Source organism: Carya illinoinensis, chromosome 9 (assembly GCF_018687715.1).
Source record: "Carya illinoinensis cultivar Pawnee chromosome 9, C.illinoinensisPawnee_v1, whole genome shotgun sequence".
In the NCBI taxonomy this organism is placed as follows: Eukaryota; Viridiplantae; Streptophyta; class Magnoliopsida; order Fagales; family Juglandaceae; genus Carya; species Carya illinoinensis.
Genome location: NC_056760.1, coordinates 7,172,123 through 7,196,684, shown reverse-complemented (window position 1 = coordinate 7,196,684; position 24,562 = coordinate 7,172,123). Strand labels below are relative to the sequence as shown.

Below are 24,562 nucleotides of genomic sequence, written 5' to 3'. Positions count from 1 at the left end.
ACAACAAAATGGAAATTTTAAATGAATATACTTTTTGGATTTATTTTTGGAAACTTAAAAACAGAATGGGTGGACTACGGGAAGCTTCGTCGAAAAGATTCAGGGGTTTATGAGAGACGCGGGAACATGGCGGATTGTTTTCTGGGTCCCTCTTTCCTGTTGTGCAAAACGGTCCTCCATTTTTCCCATTTCCCTTATAGATCTTCTCCCCCTCCGCCTCATTCTCTCATGGCTGCGTCTCGCTCCTCACTCCATCACCAGCATTATTGCCGTTCCTCCCCAAACTCAAGCCCTAAACAGCCTTCGTTGCTCGTCTTTTCAGGTACGTCAACAATTAAAGCTTTATGTAGAAATTCTAATAATAAACAATGGCGACGACCTTGTTTGGCCAAATTGAATTACTAACACCTTCGCGTGAACAATTCGCAGGTGGAACTGCTTTTAATGGTGTGGTTGAAGAGCTTAAGAATTTGACTACTCGGGTTGCGCATGTTCTTCCTGTTTCCGATGACGGAGGAAGTACGGCTGAGATTGTTCGTGTCCTCGGTAAATCTTCCAACTACTTGCAAATCAACCTATTTAATTGAATTCGTTAGCACCTTGAAATGCTTCTTTATTATCCGAATTGGTTTTTAGAGATTAATTGAGTTATCTACAGGGGTTTGGGGTAAAACAAATTTTTCTTTCCGAAATGTGAAAGTTCATTGATTTGATAGGTGGTCCCGCTGTTGGAGACATTCGGTCGAGGTGTTTGAGATTGTCTGATCAAAGTACTGCTGAGGCACTTGCTGTCCGAAGATTACTTGGTCATCGTTTGCCAGTTGATGCGCAACAAGCCAAATCAGAATGGTAGTATATCCGATCTTTCTTCTTCGTATAAGTTCTGCATGTTTAACTTATTATCTAGATGTGCATTGTGAATGAAGAGTTAAGCATTCTAGTATTCCATGTTTGATCATATCCAGATAAGAAATTTGTCATCATTCATATCGATAAAGTTTAACTTAACAGAAAAAAAAAATTTTTGTCACTCATGTCAAATGGATTGGCAACGTTACGGGTATCATGGAATATAACATGATCAATCCCTCTTAATGGCACCTTATTGCTCTCTCTCTCTCTCTCTCACACACACACACACGTGCGCGCACGTTTCTTTATCCCTGATGGTGAGGGTTCATTACAGAAACTATCCATCTAATTGCACTGGATTTTAAGTTATACACTTTTAAAGAGTAGATCGTTGAAAGAAGAATAAGTTGTTTTTGATTGGCACCAGGTGTTCGAGAACAGAGTCCCGGCTAATACCGGGGTTGTTGAAAGAAGAATAATAGAAAATTATTGTTTATTAAATTGCACATTTTTTAAGTCAACTCAAAACTAAAGCTTTTTTTTTTTATAGGTAACTCAAAACTAAAGCATTGAAGCTGGTGAAACTTAATATACTCGCTTATTAGATATTTTTTCATAGTGAGGGTGAATCTATATGTTGGTGGTGTACAAGTTCTGTTTTGATACGTTTCCTTTTTCCTTTTTTATAATTAATTTATTATTAGCTCATTGCCTACTTTTTACTTTTTGCAATATAGTTTTTTTTTTCCCTTTTATAAAAAATGCTCATTAGACAGAGCAAAAGGCAACTTTTGCCATTTAAGTTAATAGTAAGTATCCTGAGTATATTTCATTTACTTGGTAGGTGTAACCATGGTGGGGGTGTTAAGTTAAATGTATGCTGAGTTACGAATTTGACAGGTATAATATTGTGGAAGGAGAACATTTTCTATGGAATTGTGTATCGAAACCCTACAGGGAGACGATTCGAGCTTTCTTGGTTTACTTTCAGAATCAGGTGAATAGTATGAGTCGTGCTTGATTGCCTAATAGATTTTTTTAGCTTTCACCTTTAATCTTCTGTTGGATATACTTTTTGTCGGAGGGACATATGCCCATGCTCATATATTTCTTTTTCTGGCCTAATCAGTATAATTTTTTCTTATTTTTTTTTATCATATCCATTACTTACAATGCATAGAAAAGATATGTGAATTTGGAAGTGGATTTCTTTTACAAACATGATAACCAATGTTAAGGATCAGGTTATTTTATTTTTAACTTCATACGATCATTTCATATTATCTGTTTTCTGAATAATGCTTGCATAATTTTTTTCCCCCTATTCATTGCTTTTATATTTTTATTATGTCAATAGTTATTCCTTTGCATTTTGGGGGGAATGACATTATTCACCCTCAAAAAACACCTTGGTGGCCGAGCGGCACGATCTGGCCACAACAGGGTGGTCAATCTGGCCCCCCCTGCGGCCAGGATTCAGCCACCACAGGTGGCTGCTACGGTCTTTTTTTTTTTTTTTTTTTTTTTTTTTTTTTTTTTTTAAATTTTAAAAACAGATTTTAAAATTATTCTTAATTATAAAAATTTATTTATTATTTTCTGAAGAACATTTTTGGAAAAAAATTGCTATGTGCCATGCTATGATTGGTTCATGTGGTTTCTATTAACAGTAATGAATGGAAAAATGGACTAAGGGTCCTATTTCTGATAAACCTGTACCATCTGGGGTTATTGCTAAAAAAAAAAAAAAAGCTTAGGACAGTAGATCAAAATAGGCCTAAGAACAGGGTGTGTTCTATTGAAATTTCGTATTTTTTATTGCTCTTCTGAACTTCTCGATGTGATTCTTGCATGAAATTTAATCTGCTTTTTTATTATTTTGTGAAATTCAAATACAGATTCTCCAGCGGTCAGATGAATCATTTTGTTTTAGTAATGGCAGGTGCTTTGCTTCTACTTAAGTTAGATCTCACCATTGTTTCAATTGTTTTTTTTACATAAATAATTACTTTCTTGGTTTGGGTTTCTATCTTCTTGAGTTATGATGGTGGAAAATGGATACTAAACAAACATGGGACATTATATATCCCAGATGTGTACTTGAGCCATGTCTATTTGCTTTTCAATAAAATTTTCTTCTTACTTATAATATATATATATCCCAGATTCAAATATCATATTTGAATAACCTTATAAATAGCAGGCTTTCTATTGCACATTACAAGTGGTTTATTGGAATCTGTTATAGCTTTTCGTTTCATGTAATGATCCTTTCTTCTATTATCCAAAGAAGTTTTAAGGGGTGATTTAGAAATCTGTGAATCAAAATGATTTAATTCCTTTATCATCCAAAGAAGTTTCTGAGGGATTGGATCCAGAGATTTGGGAATTGAAATGCGTAATTCTAATTGGTTACTTTGTTCTAGTCATAAGTGATTAACAATAAATCTTAGTGGGGAGTAAATTTGCCTTGAGGATGAGGGTGACTGAAATTGACATTTCAGGACTCCCCAACCCAAGATGCCCCTGTCAAGGACTCCTACAGAAACTCTGATGTTGCTTTTTATTGTAGTCTACTTTGAAGGGGTATGTGGCCAGTGTTCATGGAATTGGTCACTTTTATAAGAAGAGTTATGATCTCAAAAAATTGCTCTAGATGGCTGCAAAGGAACCTTATAAATCTAATTTACCCTAGGAGTTGGCTCAAGTGGTAAAGGTCTTGGGCTTGGGGGTATGCTCCCCCTAGGTCTAAGGTTCAAATCCCCTTGGGTGCAAACAATCTCTAGGGGTCATTGGATTGGGGGATTTTCCTGTTGAATTACCCGAGATGCACTTGCGGAAAACTCCTTGCCAAGGGCCTGTGCACCCTTGGGGTTAGTTGGGACTGTTCTGGACACCCGGTGCCAATATAAAAAGTCTAATTTAACTTGACCCAATTTTTTTCCATATCAGTGAAGGAAGCGGGTAAGAATGAGAACAATGTTATTCTTTTCAACCATCAGATTATCCACCCACAACAGATTCCAAACCAGACTCTCCCCTTTGGAATCAAATTGAAAAAAGATGCTCAACTTTTTCTGTGTATAGAGCATCAGTCATGGTTGTGGATTGTGATCATTCTTGCCCAAAACAATTGAATGATTTTTTCCCTGCTATCAGCTTATCCTCAATAAGTTTAAGAAATTTTATGGACTGTATTATTTTATGTCTGATCAATTTCTTGTCTGACATTACAATACTTAACTGACTCTCGTAATTTTTGCAGCATTGGGAATTTCTTCTTTGCAGGAGCACGTTTATTTTTTCAGTCTTTAGATGCTGCAATATTTTTGTTTTCACGTGTTTCAGATATTCCCTCAGAAAGTATGGTCCTCCCCGTGATTTCGACCAACGACAGGCTTACATTAGGATGTGAATTGTGGGTAGGATGATTGTTGATTTTCATCTGGGCATATATTTTGTAATTGTGTATTGCTTCACTAGTTTCTTTTGATGGTAGTTTTATGGCTATTCTGAACAAATTAATTGAAATTCGCTTGGATTGTTAGTAGCAGTATAGGTGCTTATGAGTTTTACTCTGGAAAAATCCTATCTAAATGTTTTTTTTCATCCCCAGCTTGAGTGTTGATAATAAGATTTCTATTATCATCCATCTGTATAATTGGGAAAGTTTCAGGTTTTGGTCCACCCACCTTGATCTGCTTGATCGTTGGTTTAACTTCCAACCTCTTCTCTCTTGATAAACCTTCCCACCATACCAAATTTCTTACCATCTTGCTCCAAGTTCTACATGAAATTATATAATTTGCTTCACACAAAGTGATTTGTACTGCCAAAGTGATTCATTACAAAATGTGTTGGCATAGGTTCAAAAGAGAGAAAATGCTGTCAGAGATAGGTTTGAGTTTTTATTGTTGATTAAAGTTATATTATTAATTTTTCCAAAGAAGATGTGCTTAACCTGTGTCTGAACTCTGTCAATTCATTCTTTCCCTTGTTATGCTTAACTTTGCTATCAATACTTGAAATGATGATGGTTTTAGGTTCAGTATGGGGGGTTTTTTGCATTGTACTTTCTTCTCCTAATTCTCTCTTGTTATTTAATTTTAGGACGGGACTATAATACGAGGTCAGAATGAAATTTCTCATCCAACTTATGGATCCATGGAACCTATAAATAAGGTATTTGCTATAATTTCATTAGGAACCCTAATTGTTGGTTATTGCTACATTATCTTTGTAGTACGATTTATCTATAGATAGTTTTCAAGAGGAGCATGATAAAAATCGTTTGGCCAATAATTAAAAACTTACGGTGGTGGTAAGACTTGCATCCTGGTGAGGAGAGTGATGTTCGTGGTGATGTGGTTTTCATGGTTGCGCCATTTATAATGGTAATGATCAGGCTGGTGTTACTAGTGGTGATGCTGGTATTGTGTCATCATTTGCCACTCATGGTAGAAATAGTTTGATCGAGATCACAATGTGATACTAAATTTAAATTCTGCCCAACAAAAATTTTCAAATCCATTTATATTCAAATTGTCCTCACAAATTGTTATTAGTGCATTACTGTATACCTCTACACTTAAGCAGTGTCTTCTTGGTGCTGTTTTGACGATTTTGCCTTATCTAAAGAAGAAAGAAAAGGTTTTGGGGCTAAGAGCTCTAGTGAATTATGATGTTAATTGAATTTTAGCATTACACCAAGGTTTTTCATTTTCTGGTAGTTGTTATACAAAGTTCCTTAGCAACTGCCTGATTCTTACACAGGGAGGATCTTCAGTTCCAGCACTTCCTTCAAGAATAAAGCGGGTGTTCTACATGTCAAGTGAGGGCAGTAATTTACTGCATGAGGTGAATTAATGCATTTAGGTTTCTTTCTTGTTTCTTATGTACTACTAGAGATGATTTTGTGACTAGAAATCAAGCATGAATTTCAGTATTCAGTCCTGTACCGAGCTAAAGGTGTTTCGACCAAGTGACATATCCTTCCTCCCATAAACAAGGAGTGGAGGGTAAGGTCATGAATCACATCCTCTATTGGTATGTGGTGTATATCTGCCTGCCAAAAAAGCACAAAATACCATGTGTCATACATCTTTAAAAAAAAAAAAAAAAAGAACAGAGCAAAAATGGAGTGAATAGAGAAAAACAGATGTTTTGGCGTCAATGCCATCATTTGATTCTCCCCCTTCGCTAATTACTTGAAACATGTCTGTCACAAGGAAGTCGGCCAATATGTTTGGTCAATTTTTACTTTTTTGATACTCAAGAAAGAATGTTGTGTTATCAGGATTCTGCTTCCCTATATATGTGAATCTGGTGGAACTAATACCACTCTTTTTATCAATCTTGTATGATTTTATCTATTTATCCTTTCCATTCATTAATTTTCATACGTGCTGAGACCTGGGGATACAATGGTTCATAATCAGCACCAAGCATAACTCTGTTTCTTGCAAGTTGAAATTTAGTGCTATTTAGTATGATAAGGAACATTCTACTTGCCTGATCAATATGGAAGTATCTGGAAAGAACTTATACCTTTCTGATGTTTTTTACAAGAACCTATACATTTCTGATCTTAGTAATTAACTTCTTTACATCAGTAACAGGAAAAAGATAAGCATTTTATATTTGTAGTTAGATGCTTCTCTTACTTGGGTTATGCCTTTTGCTTTTGCTAATAAAATCTCAACTACTTTCCAAAAAAAAAGGTAAGTTTGCCCTGCAATTGTGGTTCTAATATATCAATTAGAGTTTTGAAATTTGAGTTGTAGTCATGATGTTTTGGATTCTCTCCAAGTTTACAGTTATTATTACCTTTAACAGTAGAGATTTTAATAATGGGAGGTATTTAACATTGTTTGTGAATCATTTATAATTTATTATGTATGTAAATATTGGTTGTTGATATGCGTACTAATTTCTGATATGCAGACTGCATGATAATTTCACTTCTGTAATTGAGCAGGTCTTCCCAACAGCAAACCCATCTGTCCTGGATCAGTTGAGTAATGTGGACTGCATCATTTATGCGATGGGATCCCTTTTTACTTCCATTTGTCCATCGTTGGTAACATTCTCAACCTCTGGCTGGCATATTGCTGTTTTAATCTACTTTGATGTTTTGGCCATATGGTAATATAAATTGCTGTAGATAACAATTTAACACTTTGAACCTCCATGGTGTCCTTTTTTTCTTCTTCTTTTTCGTCTTCCTTTTTTTTAATGGAGAATGATACCCCAATTTTATTGATAAAGACTCACTCATGGTAGAGGAATGCCGTGGTTGCAGTTCAACACCTTGGGGTTGCAGTTCAATTATAAGCAAAGCTTATAACCAAGGTGTAAAAAACAAACCTAGAGCAAAATAAACCAGTCATTTACATGTAAAACTATTTTTATATTCTTAGTGATGTCCTTAGAGCTGCAATAAATTCTTCAGTAGACCCTTTGGCACCCTGTTTTGAATTGAAGTTGGCAGCTGAGTCTGTTTCAGCTTCAATATTTTTCAGTTGTAATTTCTTACAGACTCTCGGGCCATCTAACAAAGCTTTAACTTCAGCTATTGTATTTGTTCACCATCCATAGTAAGCAGAGAAGCCCACAATCAATGCCCCTCTTCATATCAGGCTACCCTTACCCCACCACACTCACCTGGGTTGCCCATACTGTAACCATCAATATTCAACTTGACAGACCTCAAGGCTGGAGTAGTCCATTTCAGAGAAATAACATAGTACCATTTGCCAGCATATGATGAGATAAAAAAGTAATGTGGACTGCCATATGGAATGCATTGCTTAAGCTATGGAATCCTCTTCACTTCAAGGATGACTACGTATTTAATTATTACATCTTTCTATGCAACATTCCAGTTGGTGTCTTATTGTAATGTGTTATCTCGTGTGAATGTCAGTGTGTCTCAAGTTCTTTCAATTATTTGAGTTGATTGTAAGTCGGTCTATTTGGTTAAAAACAGAAACTGGCATTTTGATTATAAACATCTATCTGGTGCATTTTTTAGTATGAAACAGGATTGCTGACTTTTATTTCCTACTTGTTGGTCCAATCTTTTGGGAAAATATGATTTTAGGGCTTGGACTGCAGTCTATGGCTTGTAATTCAATTATTGTTTAGAAAATGCTAAGTGCCAATGGCTGAGAACTGCTGGAGATCGCTGCTGGAATTTATTGGTAGCAGTGATGGTAGATTTGAAAACTTATTTAGATATAATTTTTGTGAACTGTTTTTTTTAACTTGTTTTATTGATTTATTTATTTATTGCGGAAGCCTGGGTAAATGATTGGATGCAAATCTTTTAAGGAACAGAAATATTTTTTGCTATTTAAAATATGTTTGGATCAAAGTTGATTTTTTCTTTCAAAATTTTTTGAATAATTAGGAAAAAAATGGAAACCAACAAGTACAATTCATGATATTTGTTAATTAGAAACTTTGGAAACTTGCCTTTTTATATCTTCTCATTGATCATGCACCATGTCTAGGTATTACTAGGTATTGGGGAGATTATTTCTTCAAGGTTCTGCCACAAGGTACCTTTCCATCACTCTTATCAAGTGCGGTATTTTTTTTTATTGGGTACAAGTTCTTATGGTTTATTGCCCATTTATATGCATGGACTATGCCAGTGGCCCAGTACCTCCCAGAATGGCCAGTTCATTTGAATTACCATCTCTTCTTTGGCCATTTGGATGCGTATGAATGTATTGCAAGATTTTAGATATCAACATGTACATTGAATATTGTGCAAGGTTTCAGCTTTGAATCCAATAGTTGCTTTAGTCTCCGTTTGTGGTGACATTAGAAGAGTACCTACAGGGTGCCATGGGTTGAGCCACATAGACTTATATATTGTGCTTAGCTATTTTGGTAACAGGTATTTTTGTTGAATGGTACTCGTGATCGGGAAACGAGTGACTTCTCAGCCTCTTGCTTTGTAACTGCCATTACAGATGCCCTAAATCGAACGTACGGAGATCCTCATAATCGTCTGAAAAATCTAGTGAGTAGATGGAGTTGTACTATGTGACAATGGTTAAAAGAAAAATCTTCTTTGGTTGTCTAATCTAGAAAGGAGGAAACTTGAGAAATAGAGGGAACATTGTCATTTTTTGAATTTTATTATTTTTCTGTGTAGCCAAGCAAGTACATCAATACACTTTTGGTGCCCAAAGATGGTGAAATTCCTGTAGACATTCAACGCTTGGCTGCCCAAGGAATCTTTAACGTGGTATGTATGCCTGTTACCATTTGTTTCGAGTAGTATACTAAACAGAAATTGCTAAAGAAAACATCCTTATGTGCCCTTGTAAAGTTCCATTTAATTCTTAAATTGAGCATTACCAATTTGAAAACTCAAGGATGAGACACTGAAGTGTTATCTAGAATCTCTATGATGAGGGCATATACCCAAAAATAACGTTTCAAACTACTCCTGGATTACTGAAGCTCTCAACTGAGGCTAATTTGGCACCTCCGATCAAAGTGCTTGTTTCAGAAATGCTGGTGCCACAATAATGGCCTGTTGAGGCTGGAATTTAATAGCTCAAACTTTGAAGGCAACTAGCAGGACTTACTATGGTGGCCTTATTTGTAAAAGCCTGTATTCAGAACAATCTTAGTATGCCCTCATATTATCATTCAGTATTAGAAGCCTAAGCAAAATAGTAGTCTTGTAATTTTGAATCAATTTACTTGATTGGATGATGACAATCTTCTTTATTTGTAGATCTGGACTCTAAAACATATTAACTTTGCAGAATTTTGTCGATTCTATACATGATCCAAAAGTGGGTGTAATATATGACCCGAGGTCCCTCATACAAGCTCTTGCTGATGTGGTAGGCTCACACATGAGCACAAATGTTTGACTCGGTTGACTATGTAAATGGTATTCAGCAGCAAGAGTAAAATAGGTTTTGATGTGGATATTGGAGCCTTTGCTTTTGGGTCCATTGATCCCGAGGTACAAATTAAAGAAAACTCAAATCTTTTTGTCACGGCATATTTAACTAGTTTATAAAATATTCTCATTAATTCGCTGCTTTTCTTATTTGTACTCATGTATTAATCTGAATTATTTCTGGTTACAGGTGAGTTTGCCTCACTTCTTGGGTTGGCTGGCACATGATATTCAATCCAAGGCATGGGATATTTCCTTGCTTTAATCTAATGGTGGTGACATGCGCATCGAAATATCGTAGATGCAGATTTCTAAATGCTGTAGGATGTTTGTTCCAATAGCTTGCTTGATTACGCTTTTGTTTTTGTTTTTGTTTTTGTTTTTTTCTTTTTGGTAACTATGATTGTAGTTCGTTGTCTCATAAGTGTATACAGTGTCTTTGCAGAAAATTAGGGAGAGAATAATCATCAATTGTTGGAACATTCTGACTAGTTATAGAACCTGCTAAACCTCTTGGTCTTACCTATTTGTTTATACACCAAAGTACCATTTGCGCAATGGGTCTACTTTCAAGGAAAGGAGTCAATACATTAAAAATTTAGCCGCTAAGAGGATTGTCATGCATGACTTTGTTATGGATGGGCGGGCTTATGTAAAAATTACACAGAAGGCAAGGAGATGTGGATTTTCTTTTTCTTCTTTTTTCTTTTATATATATTTGAAGGAGAGGTGGAGTCGATGACAAGAAATGTAAACTGATTATAGCATGCGAGCAACACAAATGCAAGATGTTTTTGGGTATGAATAGAGGCAGGGATCCCGCTTGGGGATCCAGTTTTTTTTTTTTTTTTTTCCCTTTTTCTTAGTGATTAATAAAAAATGTTTAATATTATTGTGATTTTTTTTAAATATTTACAAGTATTAAAAAAATGATGTGAAAAAAAAATTAAAATTTTTTTTAAGCCTAACGGAAGCTCCCAGCGGTGGCTCTAGAATGGTCCTTTTGGAGTACTAACTGCGCTGAACTGCGAAGTTGACCGCGCAATAGTGTTTCAATGCTTAGGCAAGTGCGTGCCGAAGGTTTCCTACTAATGTTTTGAATACCGTACGAGATATCGTTTTGGTCAAGGTATTTGAACGAAATATTTCGATACTGGTATCGTTTCGGAATAATTGATATATGAATAAATTATATATAAAAATTATACTCCAAAATAATAATTTATATATGAATAAATTATACATAAATACATATACATATAAATTATAAATAGCTTAATTTGAATTGGAGGTCAAAAAATGATCTTGTAGTTTGAAGAAATGAAAAAAAAAAAGTAAAGGCTAAAATACCGGCCGATATGATTGGTATTTAGACTAATATGAAAAAGGTATAATACCTATATCGGACCAGTGGCCGATACGGCATATACCGGCCGGTACGGTATGATATTTAAAACACTGTTTCCTATACCACCCAAGGTCTTTTAAAAAAAAGACTACTAGTCTAATGAACTTTATTAAGAAATAAAAATCCTTAAATACTCTAAGAAATAATATAGATATTGTAATTATCTAGAAAATCGTATTAGAAGGCCTCCAAAGAAGAAATTTCTTAAAAAGTATTAAACATTAAACGTGAGTATTATACTTATAAAAGTATTAAACATGACTATTATACTTATAAATGTATTAAACATAACTATTACATAATTATTATATGTGTATTATACGTATAAGATCTAGTATTAAACATAAATATTATACGTTTAATACTATACGTATAGGTATTAAACATAAGTATAAAACAAAAATATTAAACTTATTAAACATAGGTATAAAACATAAGTGTTAAATGTATTAAACATAAGTAAGAAACATAAGTATTATACTTAAACATAAGTATTAAACGTATTAAACATAAGTATAAAATATAAGTATTAAACCTAAGTACTAAACGGATTAAACACAAGTATAACACATAAGTATTAAAAGTATTAAACATAAGTATACAATATATGTATTATACGTATAAATCTATTAAACATAAGTATTATACTTATTAAATATAAATATAAAAAAAATACTAAACCTAAGTATTAAACGTAGTAAATATAAGTATAAAACATTAGTATTAAACGTATAAAATGTAAGTATAAAACGTGTATTATACATAGAAAATATATTGAACATAACTATTATACTTATTATACGTCTTAAATGGAAGTATTGAACATAAAAATTAAACGTATCAAACATAAATATTAAATATAAGTATTATATGTATTAAACATAAGTATTAAAAAGAAGTATAAAACATAAGCCTTAAATATAATTATTAAACGTAATAAACATAAATATAAAACAGAAGTATTTTACGTATAAAATGTATGAAACATAAATATTATACGTATAAAATGTATAAAACATAAGTATTAAACGCATGGCGGACCCACGTTGGCCCTAATCCCCCCAAATTTTTTGAAATTTCAAAATGTCCCCTAAATTTTACTTATAATTTTATAAATATGGATCAGAATGGCCCCCAAAAAATTTATAATCCTCATAGGCCATATGCTCTATAAGATTCTCTATAATTTCAATATACTTAGAAATGCTTCTCTCCAAATTTTTATCCATAGTCCCAAACTTTTGTATAATTTCTATATATTATTTATTTTCAAGAATGTGACCTCACTAAAATTAATTTAAACTTAATTTAGGAGAAATAATAAATTTATTAATATGGATCCCAAAATTTTTTTTTTATATAATATTAGGATTCTTAATATGAAATTTAAAATGAAAATACAAGAAAAATCATTTAACGTTGATGATCTATATAAAAAATAGTTGAGAAGTTTTATCCTTTAGACTTCATTGAGCAAGAAAAAATTTGTTTAAGGTCTCCATAGGCCATATACTCTCTAAAATTCTCTAAAATTTCAATATACTTAGAAATGTCTCATTAAAACATGAGAAATTTCTCATGTTTTTCCTATAGTCCCAAAATTTTGTAGAATTTATATACATTATCTATTTTCAAAGATGTGGCCTCACTAAAATAAATTTAAACTAATTTTAGGGAAAATAATAAATTTATTAATATGGATCTCAAAGTCTTTTGTTAAATAATATTAGGTTTCTAGATATAGAATCTAAAGTGAAAATATAAGAAAAATTATTTAAGATTAATGATCTATATATATGAAAAATAGTTTAGAGGTTTTATCCTCTAGACTTATTAAGCAAGACAAAATTTATTTAAAGTTTTAATTATATCATTAAATATTTAATATGACACAAAAATATCTAGATTTTACATGAAACTTAATTAACTAGCTTACACACTAGAATGAAAGATGACATTCTATTAATAGATCACTTGATAGTTTAAATGAATAAATAAATAAATTATAAATATTTCATTACAAAAGTAACAATGGATGAATATTATTGCATGAAATATTATCATCATAAATAGAAATATATATTAAGTTGTGTTTTTAGAATGTTATTTTTACATCTATATTAAGTTGTGTTTTTACATTTATATAGCAGATTATTTAGATCAAATTTTATATAGTTATGTTTTTATTTTATTTTACATAAATGTCTCACACGGCAGAGAAGTTGGCCCCTCAAAACAATTTTTGGTTCTGCTACTAATTAAAAGTATTCAATATAAATATAAAACATAAGTATTCAATATAAATATTATAAGTATAAAATGTATTAAAATAAGTATAAAACGTATTAAATATAAGTATTAACTATGTTAAACATAAATATTATGCATATAAAATATATTAAACAGAAGTATTATACGTATATATAAAACATAAGCATTAAACGTATTAATTATAAGTATAAAACATAAGTATTATACATATAAAATTTATTAAGCATAAGTATTATACGTATAAAATCTATTAAACACGATAAGTATTATACGTATTAAACATTAGAATAAAACATAAAAAGAAATAAAAACATCTAGAAATATTATTTTTGATTAACTAATATAAAAAGTAAATAATCTTATAAGTTTATATAAGAGAAAAAACTTTGTCAGAGTTTAAGAAAAAACTAAATGAAGATTAAAAAAAGCACTTAAAATGGTTAGTATATAATTATATAATTAAGAAAAATTAAAATTTTGTAGTATTGATGTTCAACATAATAGTTTATTGCATTATTATAACAAAATAAATAAGAATAAATCTTTTAAAATTTTAGCTTTAGGCCTCAGTTTTGATTGTGCCGCTGCAATGGTGATGATCAAGTTTGTGAGGGTGGTCTCATACATAAGGCTTGCATCCTCTCTTTTTTTAACCATTTAAGAGTCCTCTTAAATTTCTTAAGTAACATTAACAATCTTTTTTTTTGTGGTGAGAAAATAATATGAACATTCTTCAATGATCCAGTTCTTGCGTGATCGACAGAAATATTTGTCAATGACTCTTATGTTGATTTGGCAAAGAACCAACATCACCGAGTTTCTTGTGTGTCGGTAACAATGCAGCCTAAGACTAGGGAACACATTTTACCACGTAGCAGGCTTCAATCTAGTCACTATTTCCCTCTTCTGCTTGGCCTCAAACTGTCACTAATCTCTCTTCAGACAATGTCAAAGATTACTGAAACAGACCTAAGTATCATTGCAACTTTTTACGGACTATGAGATCCCTTTCAATCAAGTGTTCATAGGAGGAAAAAGATACGTGGGTTGCTCAACACCTCACAGCCAGAATCTAAATAAGCATCCCAATCAGTCTGCCTGACCATGAGTTAGTTCCAAACAATATAAATTAATAAACTCGTAATAAAATATATAGACTTAAAATACGGAGCTCAAGAGCTACACTTGGTGCTTGTCCAAGTCAATACAACCTTTACGGTCCGTATACTCGGGAAGTGTCTTCTCCCGACACATCAAAAGAGCATAAACTATGATGAATCTTCTATATATACCCATTTCTTCTCAACTCTTGTGAGTGTGCCTACTTATTTATCACTTTTCGGCTTATAAAATCGTATTCTTGTTATCAACACACATTGTCATTTTTTTTTTTTTTATCAGTAAACACACACTGTCATATTTAGGTCAGAAAAGAATGACTTCGAACACTGGAAGTCGAAGGACATTCATCTTTGTGGCATTGCTTGGGATATGGGCTTACCAAACCACTTGCCGCACGTTGAATGAAGAAGTATCCATGTTAGTGAGGCATGAGAGATGGATGGCTCACCATGGACGTACTTATACGGACAATGCAGAGAAAAAAATGCGCTTCAAGCTTTTCAAGCACAATGTAGAGTTAATCGAGTCTTTCAACAGTGATGGGAATCGGCCTTATAAGTTGAGTGTCAATCAATTTGCTGATCAAAGTAATGAAGAATTCCAAGCTTCTTACAACGGATATAAAAGGCTCTCCAATCGGCCTAGATCATCTCAAGGGGCACCATTTAGGTATAACAATGTGACTATCGTGCCATCTAGAATTGATTGGAGAAGGAAAGGAGCTGTTACCCCTGTAAAGGACCAAGGAACATGTGGTAAGGGAAATATACTGTCTTCATTTATTGTATGCATAATGTATAAATCATTTAACTAGTTTCTTGTGCTATAACATGATTCTAGGATGTTGCTGGGCATTTTCTGCTGTTGCAGCCATGGAGGGGATCACCTACATCAAAACCGGAAAGTCAGTCTCTCTTTCAGAGCAAGAACTAGTTGATTGTGACACTAAAGGTGATAACGAAGGTTGTGAAGGTGGTCTAATGAATGATGCCTTCAAATTTATCATCCATAACAGAGGCCTTACAACTGAAGCAAAATATCCCTACAAGGGAGAGGATGGAATTTGCAAAAAGCACAAAATAGCATCCCATGCAGCCAAGATCACAGGGTATGAAAATGTTCCTGCCAACAACGAGAAGGCATTGCTCAAGGCATTGGCCAACCAACCAGTTTCTGTTGCCATTGACGCTAGCAGTTTTGATATCCAATTTTACTCGAGCGGAGTCTTCAAAGGAGAATGCGGAACAGAACTAGACCATGGTGTTGCTGCAGTTGGTTATGGAACTGCAAGAGATGGGACTAAATATTGGTTAGTGAAGAATTCATGGGGCTCTGATTGGGGAGAAGATGGATACATAAGGATGGAGAGGGGTATTGATGATAGGGAAGGTCTATGCGGCATAGCCATGGAGGCTTCCTATCCCAATGCTTGAATTATAGTCAGTGGTGAATGAGTCTTATTCTAACATTTTCCTGTGGTGTTAGCTATTTCTCCAATTCTTTAGAAGTGTGACGTCTTACTAGTTTTAGACAACGCAAATGCTTTCATCGTTATCGGGTTGTACGAAAACACTTGTGAAATTTAGAAATGAAATTGCATGCTTGCTCTTTTCTTTATTTTTCTTCGTTCTTGTCTTTCAATTATGTTAAATGATTGGACTACAAAGAACTTGTGCAATTAGAGCACCATTTTTTGTGCCCTTGCAAAGCACAAATTGAGTGAAATGTGCCAGCAAGAGCAATGATACAATGACAACCACATTACAACTATTTTACTATTATATATTAAAATAATATTTTTTTTCAAAACTCAAACGCAGGAAAATTAATAAAAAAAAATCAGAAAAACTAAAAAGAATTAATATTTTATTAATAATTGTAGAAAAGTTGTCAGCCAATTGTGAATTTATAGAGGAAAAATAAAAATTATGGACATACAAACTCTTTTTACAACCTTCTATATAACTATGTTTTAAATGGACATTTATGTGAAAGAACCATCTTCTATTTGTAAACAATGAACTTAACACTCCCAAAAAAATTCTCATTGTCATGTTGGTGATTTTGGGGACTTGGACATCTCACGCCATGTCCTACATTCTCTGAAGTTTCTATTGCCGCCAATGGCACGAACAATGGGTGGCTCTGCATGGACGCACTTGTAAGGACAATGCAGAGAAGTAAACAGAGTCAAAAACCAAGGGAATCACACATATAAGTTGTGTCAACAAATTTGAAGACCTAGCACATGAAGAATTCCTTGCCTCTCGTACGGGAATACAACATGTCAACCAATTCAAGTTCACCCACAACAACGTTTAGGTATGAAAACCTGCCCGACATTCCCACAGGTACGGACTAGAGAGAGAGAGAGAGAGAGAGGGGGGGGGGGGATCTGTCACCTCCATTAAAGGCCAAGGCCAATGTGATAAAATGATCAAATTATGTGAAAAATAAAAAGTTCAAGTTTGCTGGTACTTACTGTTGTTCTAAGTTCTAACATGATTAACTTCTATTCAGGACATTGCTTGGCATTTTCAGCCATGCTATTGTAGAGGGGATCGCCGATATCACAATAGGCAAATTGATCTCCCTGTCTGAGCAATAACTAATGAATAGTGACACGGAACACAATCATGGCTGCAATGGTGGGGGCATGGATAGGACCTATGAATATAAAATACAAAACCAAGGATTCACCACTGAAGCAAATTACCCATACGAGACTATGGAGGAAATTTGTGACATGAAGAAGGCGTCCACTTTAGCAACTGCGATTAGTGAATTTGGATATGTACCTTCCAACAACGAGGTGGAATTACTGATGGTTGTGGCCACCCAACCAGTCTCAGTTTCCATTGATGGTGCCGGACAGGGGCAGATCTGTGTAGTAGATTGGTGGCTAAGTACTCTTGAGAACTTATCAAAACATTAAAAAAAAAAAAGTACTCTTGAGAATGTGACACGAAAACAAACCATGATGTTACTCCAATTGGGTATGGAACAACAGATGAAGACGGTACTAAGTACTGGTTACTCAAGAATTAATGGGGGTGAGAGTGGCTACAAGAGGATTCAAAGAGATACCTATCCCCAAGGTCGGAAGCTTCCTATCCAGTTGCTTAGGCAGCCCAAAGGTTGACAGATTCAATCACCTATTATAAATTTAAATGCATTGTTCTCAGTTTTCCCATGTGTTTTAACAGTCTACATTTCCAACAATAACTAGTATGAAGTAACGTGATGAAATCTGACAAAATCCACAGAATTTGGCACTGTACAGTAGCCGTGCGGCTACACTCGAGGCATGTTTGCATATAGATCTCATCCCAAAGTTCTCATTTTATCCCATCTCCTTCCCAAACATAATTCAAATACAGAATTTTCAAACTAATCATTACAACTTTTTCAAATTTTCAAAAAAAAAAAAAAAAAAAACAATTCAATTTTTTCAAATCTCCAACTAAAAATAATATTATAAAACTATATTCTAATAATATTTTGATTTTATAATATTTTTTATTTAACTTTTTCTTTCTCATTTCATAAAATCTAAAAAATACTCAACTCAAGCTACTCACTACTATTCACAAACTATCTTACTACTGCTTACAAAATTCTCATCTCAACTCATCTCACTGCTCAAATGAGCCCCAAGTACTGTTGACAAGATTGCCCAACTTGAGATGGGAATGAGACGAGTGAGATTCTAAACAACCTAATGAACAAAACATTTTAGGGGCATCAATAACATTTGCTTTGTTTTCTTCTTTTTCAAATGGTGAAGCTGCTATCTTTTCCAGCATAGTCACAAACCTAGTCTAATTAGATTCAAGAGAGAATTTGTGGCAAAGAAGAACAGTACAGTTCTTGAGAAATGACCTGAAATCCAATGCGCAAGTCTATTTATGTATCCAGTAAATGTAATCAAATATATCTATGCAAGTATGTATCTAGATAACAACGAAACTAATTGTACATTAATCTCCGCACATTCTGGAAGCCTCTCTTTCTTTCTTTCTTCTTCTTGTTCTTCTTTTCTTTGCATTATTTTCTGTATGGCGTTTTATTTGTCCCAAGTGTTAAAGCAAAATTGCAGCCTATCATAATGGAGCAAAGCTACACCCTAAGCCCTCACCATTAAACATTTTTAGAAAATAACTACATGGAAATTGATAGAAGAAGGTAATATCACCAAACGACTTAGTGGCACTACTGCCTTGTACTTGCGTCTTATGTATTTTCATCCATAAGTGTGCCTCTTTGGCTGCATCAGATATGTTGATTGCATTGAAGTCTAATGCCTGACATTGTAACAGTTTGTTCTAGCACGAGTTTGTCTTAACTACTACAATTCATGAACAAATCAATTGCGTATCAAAGGGAAAGCCAAATGACAGCTTTCATATAGGAGGCATTCTAATAATTCAATCCATCAATTGGAATACCGCAAAAATTAAAAAACCATATACCGGCTCATCTTTTAGGGAAGAATGGATGTATATCAGAAATAAAACCACCAGTAATTTAACAATATCATACCACGAATGGTTGGAGAGGTCGGGCCTAACAGGCTGAGAAATTGGGCACAGAAATTCTCAAATATCAATCCTATATCAAGAAAAAGAGAAGCTGATGACAGAAAAAGTGAATTGCAATAGACAAAATACCTCCTAATGATGGATTACAATCGTTATCATTGCACATGAGATGGAAACCAACTAAGTCCACCTCTGTGAACTACTGGACAACATTGCATATCATTGCACTAATCCGCTGACACTGAATCATGCAGAGTGACAATTAAGCACGCTTCCCGCTGTTGGGGTTGGACTTTGTGCAGAGGACCTTCCGTCCCTTCGCACGTCGGCGCTTCAATATTGCTCTGCCACTGGTGGTTCTCATCCGTCTGCGGAAGCCGTGAGTTCGAGCCAGAGACTTTCGCGACCTGTTTCTCTTTGTCTGACAAAGAGCGTACTTCCCAGCCCTCACAACTAAGCTGCGGCCTTTCTCTCTTCCGACCCCAATACCAGAACTCAAATTCAAACCCAAAGATAAACCTAAAATGTAAAGGAAAATAACATTAATTTTGCGCATAATTCATTGAAGTTCCCATTTCAACATTTCTTGCTGTCAATTATGCCTAAAAGCAGCGAGGACAAGGGAATCAGGCAACTGAATTATTATTGCAGTTAAAATCTTATGAAGCTGTTATCATTTTAGATTTAAATAAACCTCGCATAAAATCCTCGGAAATACCATTTCTGGGGTTGGGGGAGCGCGCGCCAAATACCATGAAATAAAGCATAAACTTTGATACTTACTTACTCAAAAGCGGTGGTGAAATTACCTGAAAAGGAAGAAGGGAAAGAGAAAGAGGACGAAAAAGAAGAGGAAGAGGAGGAGGGAATGAAGGAGCAATGAAGCAGCCCGGAACGAGGGATGGGGTTGCTCCCCGCATTCAACGACACCGAGCTCCTCCTTGTTGAACCCGCAAGGAATGTGAGGGAAGCTGAAGGAATGCAAGCCTGTCTACCTCCTCCGCACGAAAGCCCAGGTGACGACGAAGATAACACTGTCAGCGAAGCCATTCTTTCACAATTGTCCCTCACTCTCTGAATCTACCAATCTCAGATATGAGGTTGCTACTTGCTTACCTTATCGAGTATCCCTACACCCGTTTTAGCTTTCCCTTCGGGCTGTATTTTATAAACCGGGCCTCAGCCCACAAACCATGACCTAACTCTCATATTTGGGCGCAGAAAGGCCGCTATTAACGCTGTCCCAAAAAAGTCTTATTAAAGTAGAGATTTTTTAAACTGATCCAGCTTAGGGAGATGGGGATGTAGCTCAAATGGTAGAGCGCTCGCTTTGCATGCGAGAGGTACAGGGTTCGATCCCCTGCATCTCCATTTTCTTTTGCAATCACCTAAGTTCGGCCAGTTCAGAGATCATTGTTTCTGCACAAACTGCATTAGAATTACTCTCTGTCTGTCCTTGCGTTGCAATATTCACTGAATAAAATTCTTCTGTAAAAACTTCAAAGATTGTTTAGTTAGATTTAAGCCATCTAAGATGAGTTCCAGTTGACCATAACCAGGCTGAACAATTTGTAACACAACCCTTTTTCTTTTTCTTTGGGTCCCATGAGCCGATCGAGCTGGCTGAAAACTGGTATTTTTATCCAAGAATAGCAGCAGTATAATTTTAGCTACAGATTCTAGTTCACCTAATCAGATTATTTGTCGGCAAGAAATCTCAGCAAAACCAATGGGAATCGAAACTCCAAGTCCATCGGGATATCGTTGAATCAATGTCATACGTTACACATAATTTGCATTATATCTCTAACTAATCCATGACAGACACGTCTGGGGTCAGTATAATTTTGCATTTTCGTGCAAATGAAGCCAAGCAAATGCAACCAATTCACTCTTTAAATGTCCGTGCTTGTCCTTATTTCTTTTGTCCGAAATGGAATCGAAGTTCGTTGTCATGATTGAGATTGGACGATTGATTAACGCCAGAATTCTGCGCGTACAAGAAGGGATAAAAGGGTTAATATACTAAGCAATAATAGCCAGTTTGGTGACTGAGAAAGCCATGCATGTAGGCCATTGCATGCCACACTGAATGTATTGCACCTAATCATTGCTATATTGGATATGCTTTGACTCTTCAAAAATCCCCTTTTTCAGAAATTACCCCTTCCAAAACCTTCAATTCTCCAAAATCAACCCCTGCCGCTGGTTTTTCATTTTTGAATCTCCGAGGATCAGCGGCAGACCTAAGTTTAACTAAGGGGGGCTATGCCCTAAAATTGTTCGAAAAATCAAAATATACCATAATTTTTAATCATAATTTTATAAATATAAAAATGACCTCTAAAAGAAAATTTATAATTTTTATATGTTCTGTAAAATTTTATAAAACTTCAATATAATTATAAATATTTTTCCAATAGTCCTTAAATTTTATATAATTTATATATATGATTTATTTTTAAAAGTATGTTCTCACCAAAATTAAATCAAAACTAAGTTTAGGAAAAATAATAAACATCTTAATATAGATCCTAAAATCTTTTGTTATACAATATTAAGTTTTTTAATATATAATTCAAAGTAAAAATATAAGAAAAATTATTTAAGATTGATGATCTATATAAAAAATAGTTGAGAAGTTTTGTCCTCTAAACTTTATTGAGTAAGAAAAAATTTATTTAATATCTCCATTATAATATCATATGGTTAATATGACACGAAAATATCTAGAGTTTATATAAAATTTAATAAACTAGCTTACGTACTAGAATGAAAGATGATATTTTAAAAGATCAATTGATAGTTTCTATGAAGCAAATAAATTTCAAATATTTTATTACAAAAATAATAATGGATGAATATTATTTCATGAAGTATTATAGTAAAAAATATGAAACAAATATTACGACATTGAATTTTTAAAATTTTATTTCTACATGTATATTACAAATAATCGAGATCTAATTTATATATAATTATATTTTTATGAATTTTCAATTTCAATGTGTAAATTTGACCCTCTAAAAAAAAATTGTGATTCGGCCACTGCAGTGGACAATTTTGGAGTGAGCTAGTTTGCACAAGAAGTTAATATCACAATCATAACCTTATCCCTCGAGGCTGGAACTAATTTTAAAGCTAACAGGAAAGGCCATCATAATAAAATAAAGTAGCCAGAGAAAAGCACATCTTTGTTGATGCAATTTTGAATGAGACCATGCAGTAGTTATATATGTAAACCTTGTCATCTAGGACTTTGCTTCATCCGGATGTCCCATGTGCCGACACGACAATTTTGACAAGAGAATGCATTCTCGTGACTGGCAACTAGCTACTAGGGGTTTTGGACAGGGAAAGGTGTAAATTATATGGTTTCTAAAAGCCTGCTAGCTCTTAATTTTAAATTTGCAAGTACTGGTTGATTAGTCCTCAAAGACTAGTAAAGAAAATAGCTTTGTTACATATAAATAAAGTCGTGTATTAATCTGCATATCAATACTAATTCATTCATACTTAAAATTTAAATTAATACTGTTTTTGATAAAATTTACTTTTTGACAAATTACATTAAATTAATGTACAGATTAATACATAATTGTGCTTCCAACTAGATTTTTCTTAAAGAAAAACAGCATTACATTGTACTAGCTACGTACTATTTTAATTTGACATGTAGTGGTGGGCTGTATTGCGGTACTGTGAGATCGAAGGGTGCATGCGGCAAGTGCTAGAAAATCCATGTCGGTCACTCATCATTTTGTTTCAAGTGATCTCACATTCAGACTTCCACCAGATCAGAAAGAATCGCACAGTGCCTCTAGTGATCATAAAACGTCACGGGAGCAAATTGTACTCATCCTCCTCCTCTTTTAAAATGGAAAGAAAGTGCTGCAGCCAAGCTGAGATACCCTACCTCTTGATGTGGCTGAAAACAACACCTTAAAGATGATGTGAGACACTACGTGATCATCACATCATCGATAAAAAATTATTAGAATACTAATGAAAATGATTGCATGCATTCATCATCGATCTTTTCTTTTAGGCTGTTTAATTGGTTTACTTATCGATTACCATCATCAAGTCACCATTAATATCCAATTCCAACCATTAATCAATCCCAGCTTTCTGATCGAAAACATGTACTCGATCGGTCTTAGGTTTCTCGGAAATAATTTAATTTTCTTGTCTAGTAAATAAACAAACATATATATAAATCTTGATTTTTCCTTGTCAAGAAGAACTTCTTGCGTCTTGAAAAGTTATTTTCAGCACAGCAAGCCTTGGATAAATTAGCTGAACAAATGATCTTGTTCTGTAAAAAGTAAACGCAATTTTTCGTGGGCCAAGCTTATAAATGGACGTTATTTGAGTAATGTCAATGATGCGCGCTCAACAACTGAGATTGCTTGCTTGAGGAAAGGTTTCCCCATTAATGAAGTTAGCTAGCTAGGATTAGCAATTGGCATTTTCAAAACATAGGGTGAACACTACGCAAAATTCGTGTGGTTGGAACTTGCAATGAAGCACCCCGGCTGGCCGGCCCCATGCATGCATGCCACAAAAGTTGCATTATCAATATATTGAATCAATTAATTATATAACCCTTCGAAAATACAGAGAAAATGGACACTTATAAGAATAATAATAGACGGTTCACCTACCGAAATAGATGGGACCAATTATAATGCAATGTAAGGTGGCGCACTCAACCTGCAGTTAGTGATGAGGTTCAACAGAAGTAATTTAGTCATGAGCAGTAGTACTACCGTCCCCAACCTAAGATGTCTGGTGGCTGCTAAAGCCTCTCTAATTCGGACCCATGCACCACTGTTTTATATCCATCGCCGATGTTTCGACTTTACCTACTTGTTCCGGAACTCTGCATTCAGAAAAGATTTTTTTTTTTTGGTTTTTAAAGAAAAAAACATGGATCATTCATTTTAAAAAAATACTTTAATCATAAAGAAATTATATAAAAGTAAATTTATTTAACAAATTTTATGAAACTACGTAAGTTTGTTGATTTATTTTGTCTCTATCGCAATTTTCTTCATTTTAATATGAATGAAAACAACTTGTCATGTTGAACGTATTCATTAATTGCATGAAAATTACATTCGATGCATTCTTATCATGTTCAATATTCTTAATTTCTGAACATTTAGCTGAAATATAAAAAGATATATACTTTGACTCTCTAATCTTCATATAATCAATTCGTGAATATTTATACCGTTATTTTTTCTCCTTTTAAAAATTTTTAAAAAAAATTATCATTTTGATGATCATCGGTTCTTAATATTTTCAATACAAATCCTATCACAATTTTCTTAGATTTTCTTTTGGAAATTTGACATATGATGTCACGTGTTTAAGAAAATCATAAGACATCGTGCAAATTAATTCTTACAAATTAAAAAAAAAATTAAA

General features: G+C 33.9%; 3 protein-coding genes, 1 long non-coding RNA gene and 1 other non-coding gene across 7 annotated transcripts; 3 read left to right on the top strand and 2 right to left on the bottom strand.

The window, feature by feature from the left end:
- Positions 1–59: 59 nt before the first annotated feature.
- Positions 60–10,306, top strand: LOC122276487 (uncharacterized protein YNL011C). Of its 2 annotated transcripts, XM_043086254.1 has the most exons (14): positions 60–322; positions 430–546; positions 717–849; positions 1,753–1,849; positions 2,751–2,794; positions 4,118–4,274; positions 4,963–5,034; positions 5,626–5,709; positions 6,830–6,931; positions 8,367–8,414; positions 8,759–8,884; positions 9,020–9,112; positions 9,642–9,847; positions 9,975–10,306. In XM_043086254.1, the coding sequence occupies exons 1-13, from the start codon at positions 127–129 to the stop codon at positions 9,750–9,752; spliced, it is 1,380 nt and encodes a 459-aa protein (XP_042942188.1). In that variant the 5' UTR covers positions 60–126; the 3' UTR covers positions 9,753–9,847; positions 9,975–10,306. The 2 variants fall into 2 exon arrangements, with proteins under 2 accessions (XP_042942188.1, XP_042942189.1); XM_043086255.1 differs by lacking the exons at positions 1,753–1,849; positions 2,751–2,794.
- A 4,468-nt stretch (positions 10,307–14,774) lies between these two features.
- LOC122275436 (senescence-specific cysteine protease SAG39-like) lies at positions 14,775–16,202 on the top strand. Its single transcript, XM_043084491.1, has 2 exons — positions 14,775–15,340; positions 15,426–16,202. Exons 1-2 carry the CDS (start codon positions 14,899–14,901, stop codon positions 16,016–16,018), a joined length of 1,035 nt encoding a protein of 344 aa, XP_042940425.1. The 5' UTR covers positions 14,775–14,898; the 3' UTR covers positions 16,019–16,202.
- Positions 16,203–16,490: 288 nt separating this feature from the next.
- On the bottom strand, positions 16,491–18,033 carry LOC122275437. 2 transcript variants are annotated; one of them, XR_006228550.1, is made up of 2 exons: positions 17,562–18,033; positions 16,491–17,468 (listed from the first exon to the last, which is right to left on the bottom strand). It is a non-coding gene; the product is annotated as an uncharacterized LOC122275437 (long non-coding RNA). The 2 variants fall into 2 exon arrangements; XR_006228549.1 differs by having other exon boundaries at positions 17,673–18,033.
- A 1,033-nt stretch (positions 18,034–19,066) lies between these two features.
- Positions 19,067–20,267, bottom strand: LOC122274994 (50S ribosomal protein L34, chloroplastic). The gene is made up of 2 exons (XM_043083886.1): positions 19,936–20,267; positions 19,067–19,645 (listed from the first exon to the last, which is right to left on the bottom strand). The coding sequence occupies exons 1-2, from the start codon at positions 20,174–20,176 to the stop codon at positions 19,389–19,391; spliced, it is 498 nt and encodes a 165-aa protein (XP_042939820.1). The 5' UTR covers positions 20,177–20,267; the 3' UTR covers positions 19,067–19,388.
- A 157-nt stretch (positions 20,268–20,424) lies between these two features.
- TRNAA-UGC lies at positions 20,425–20,497 on the top strand. Its single transcript has one exon. It is a non-coding gene; the product is annotated as a tRNA-Ala (tRNA).
- Positions 20,498–24,562: the final 4,065 nt, after the last annotated feature.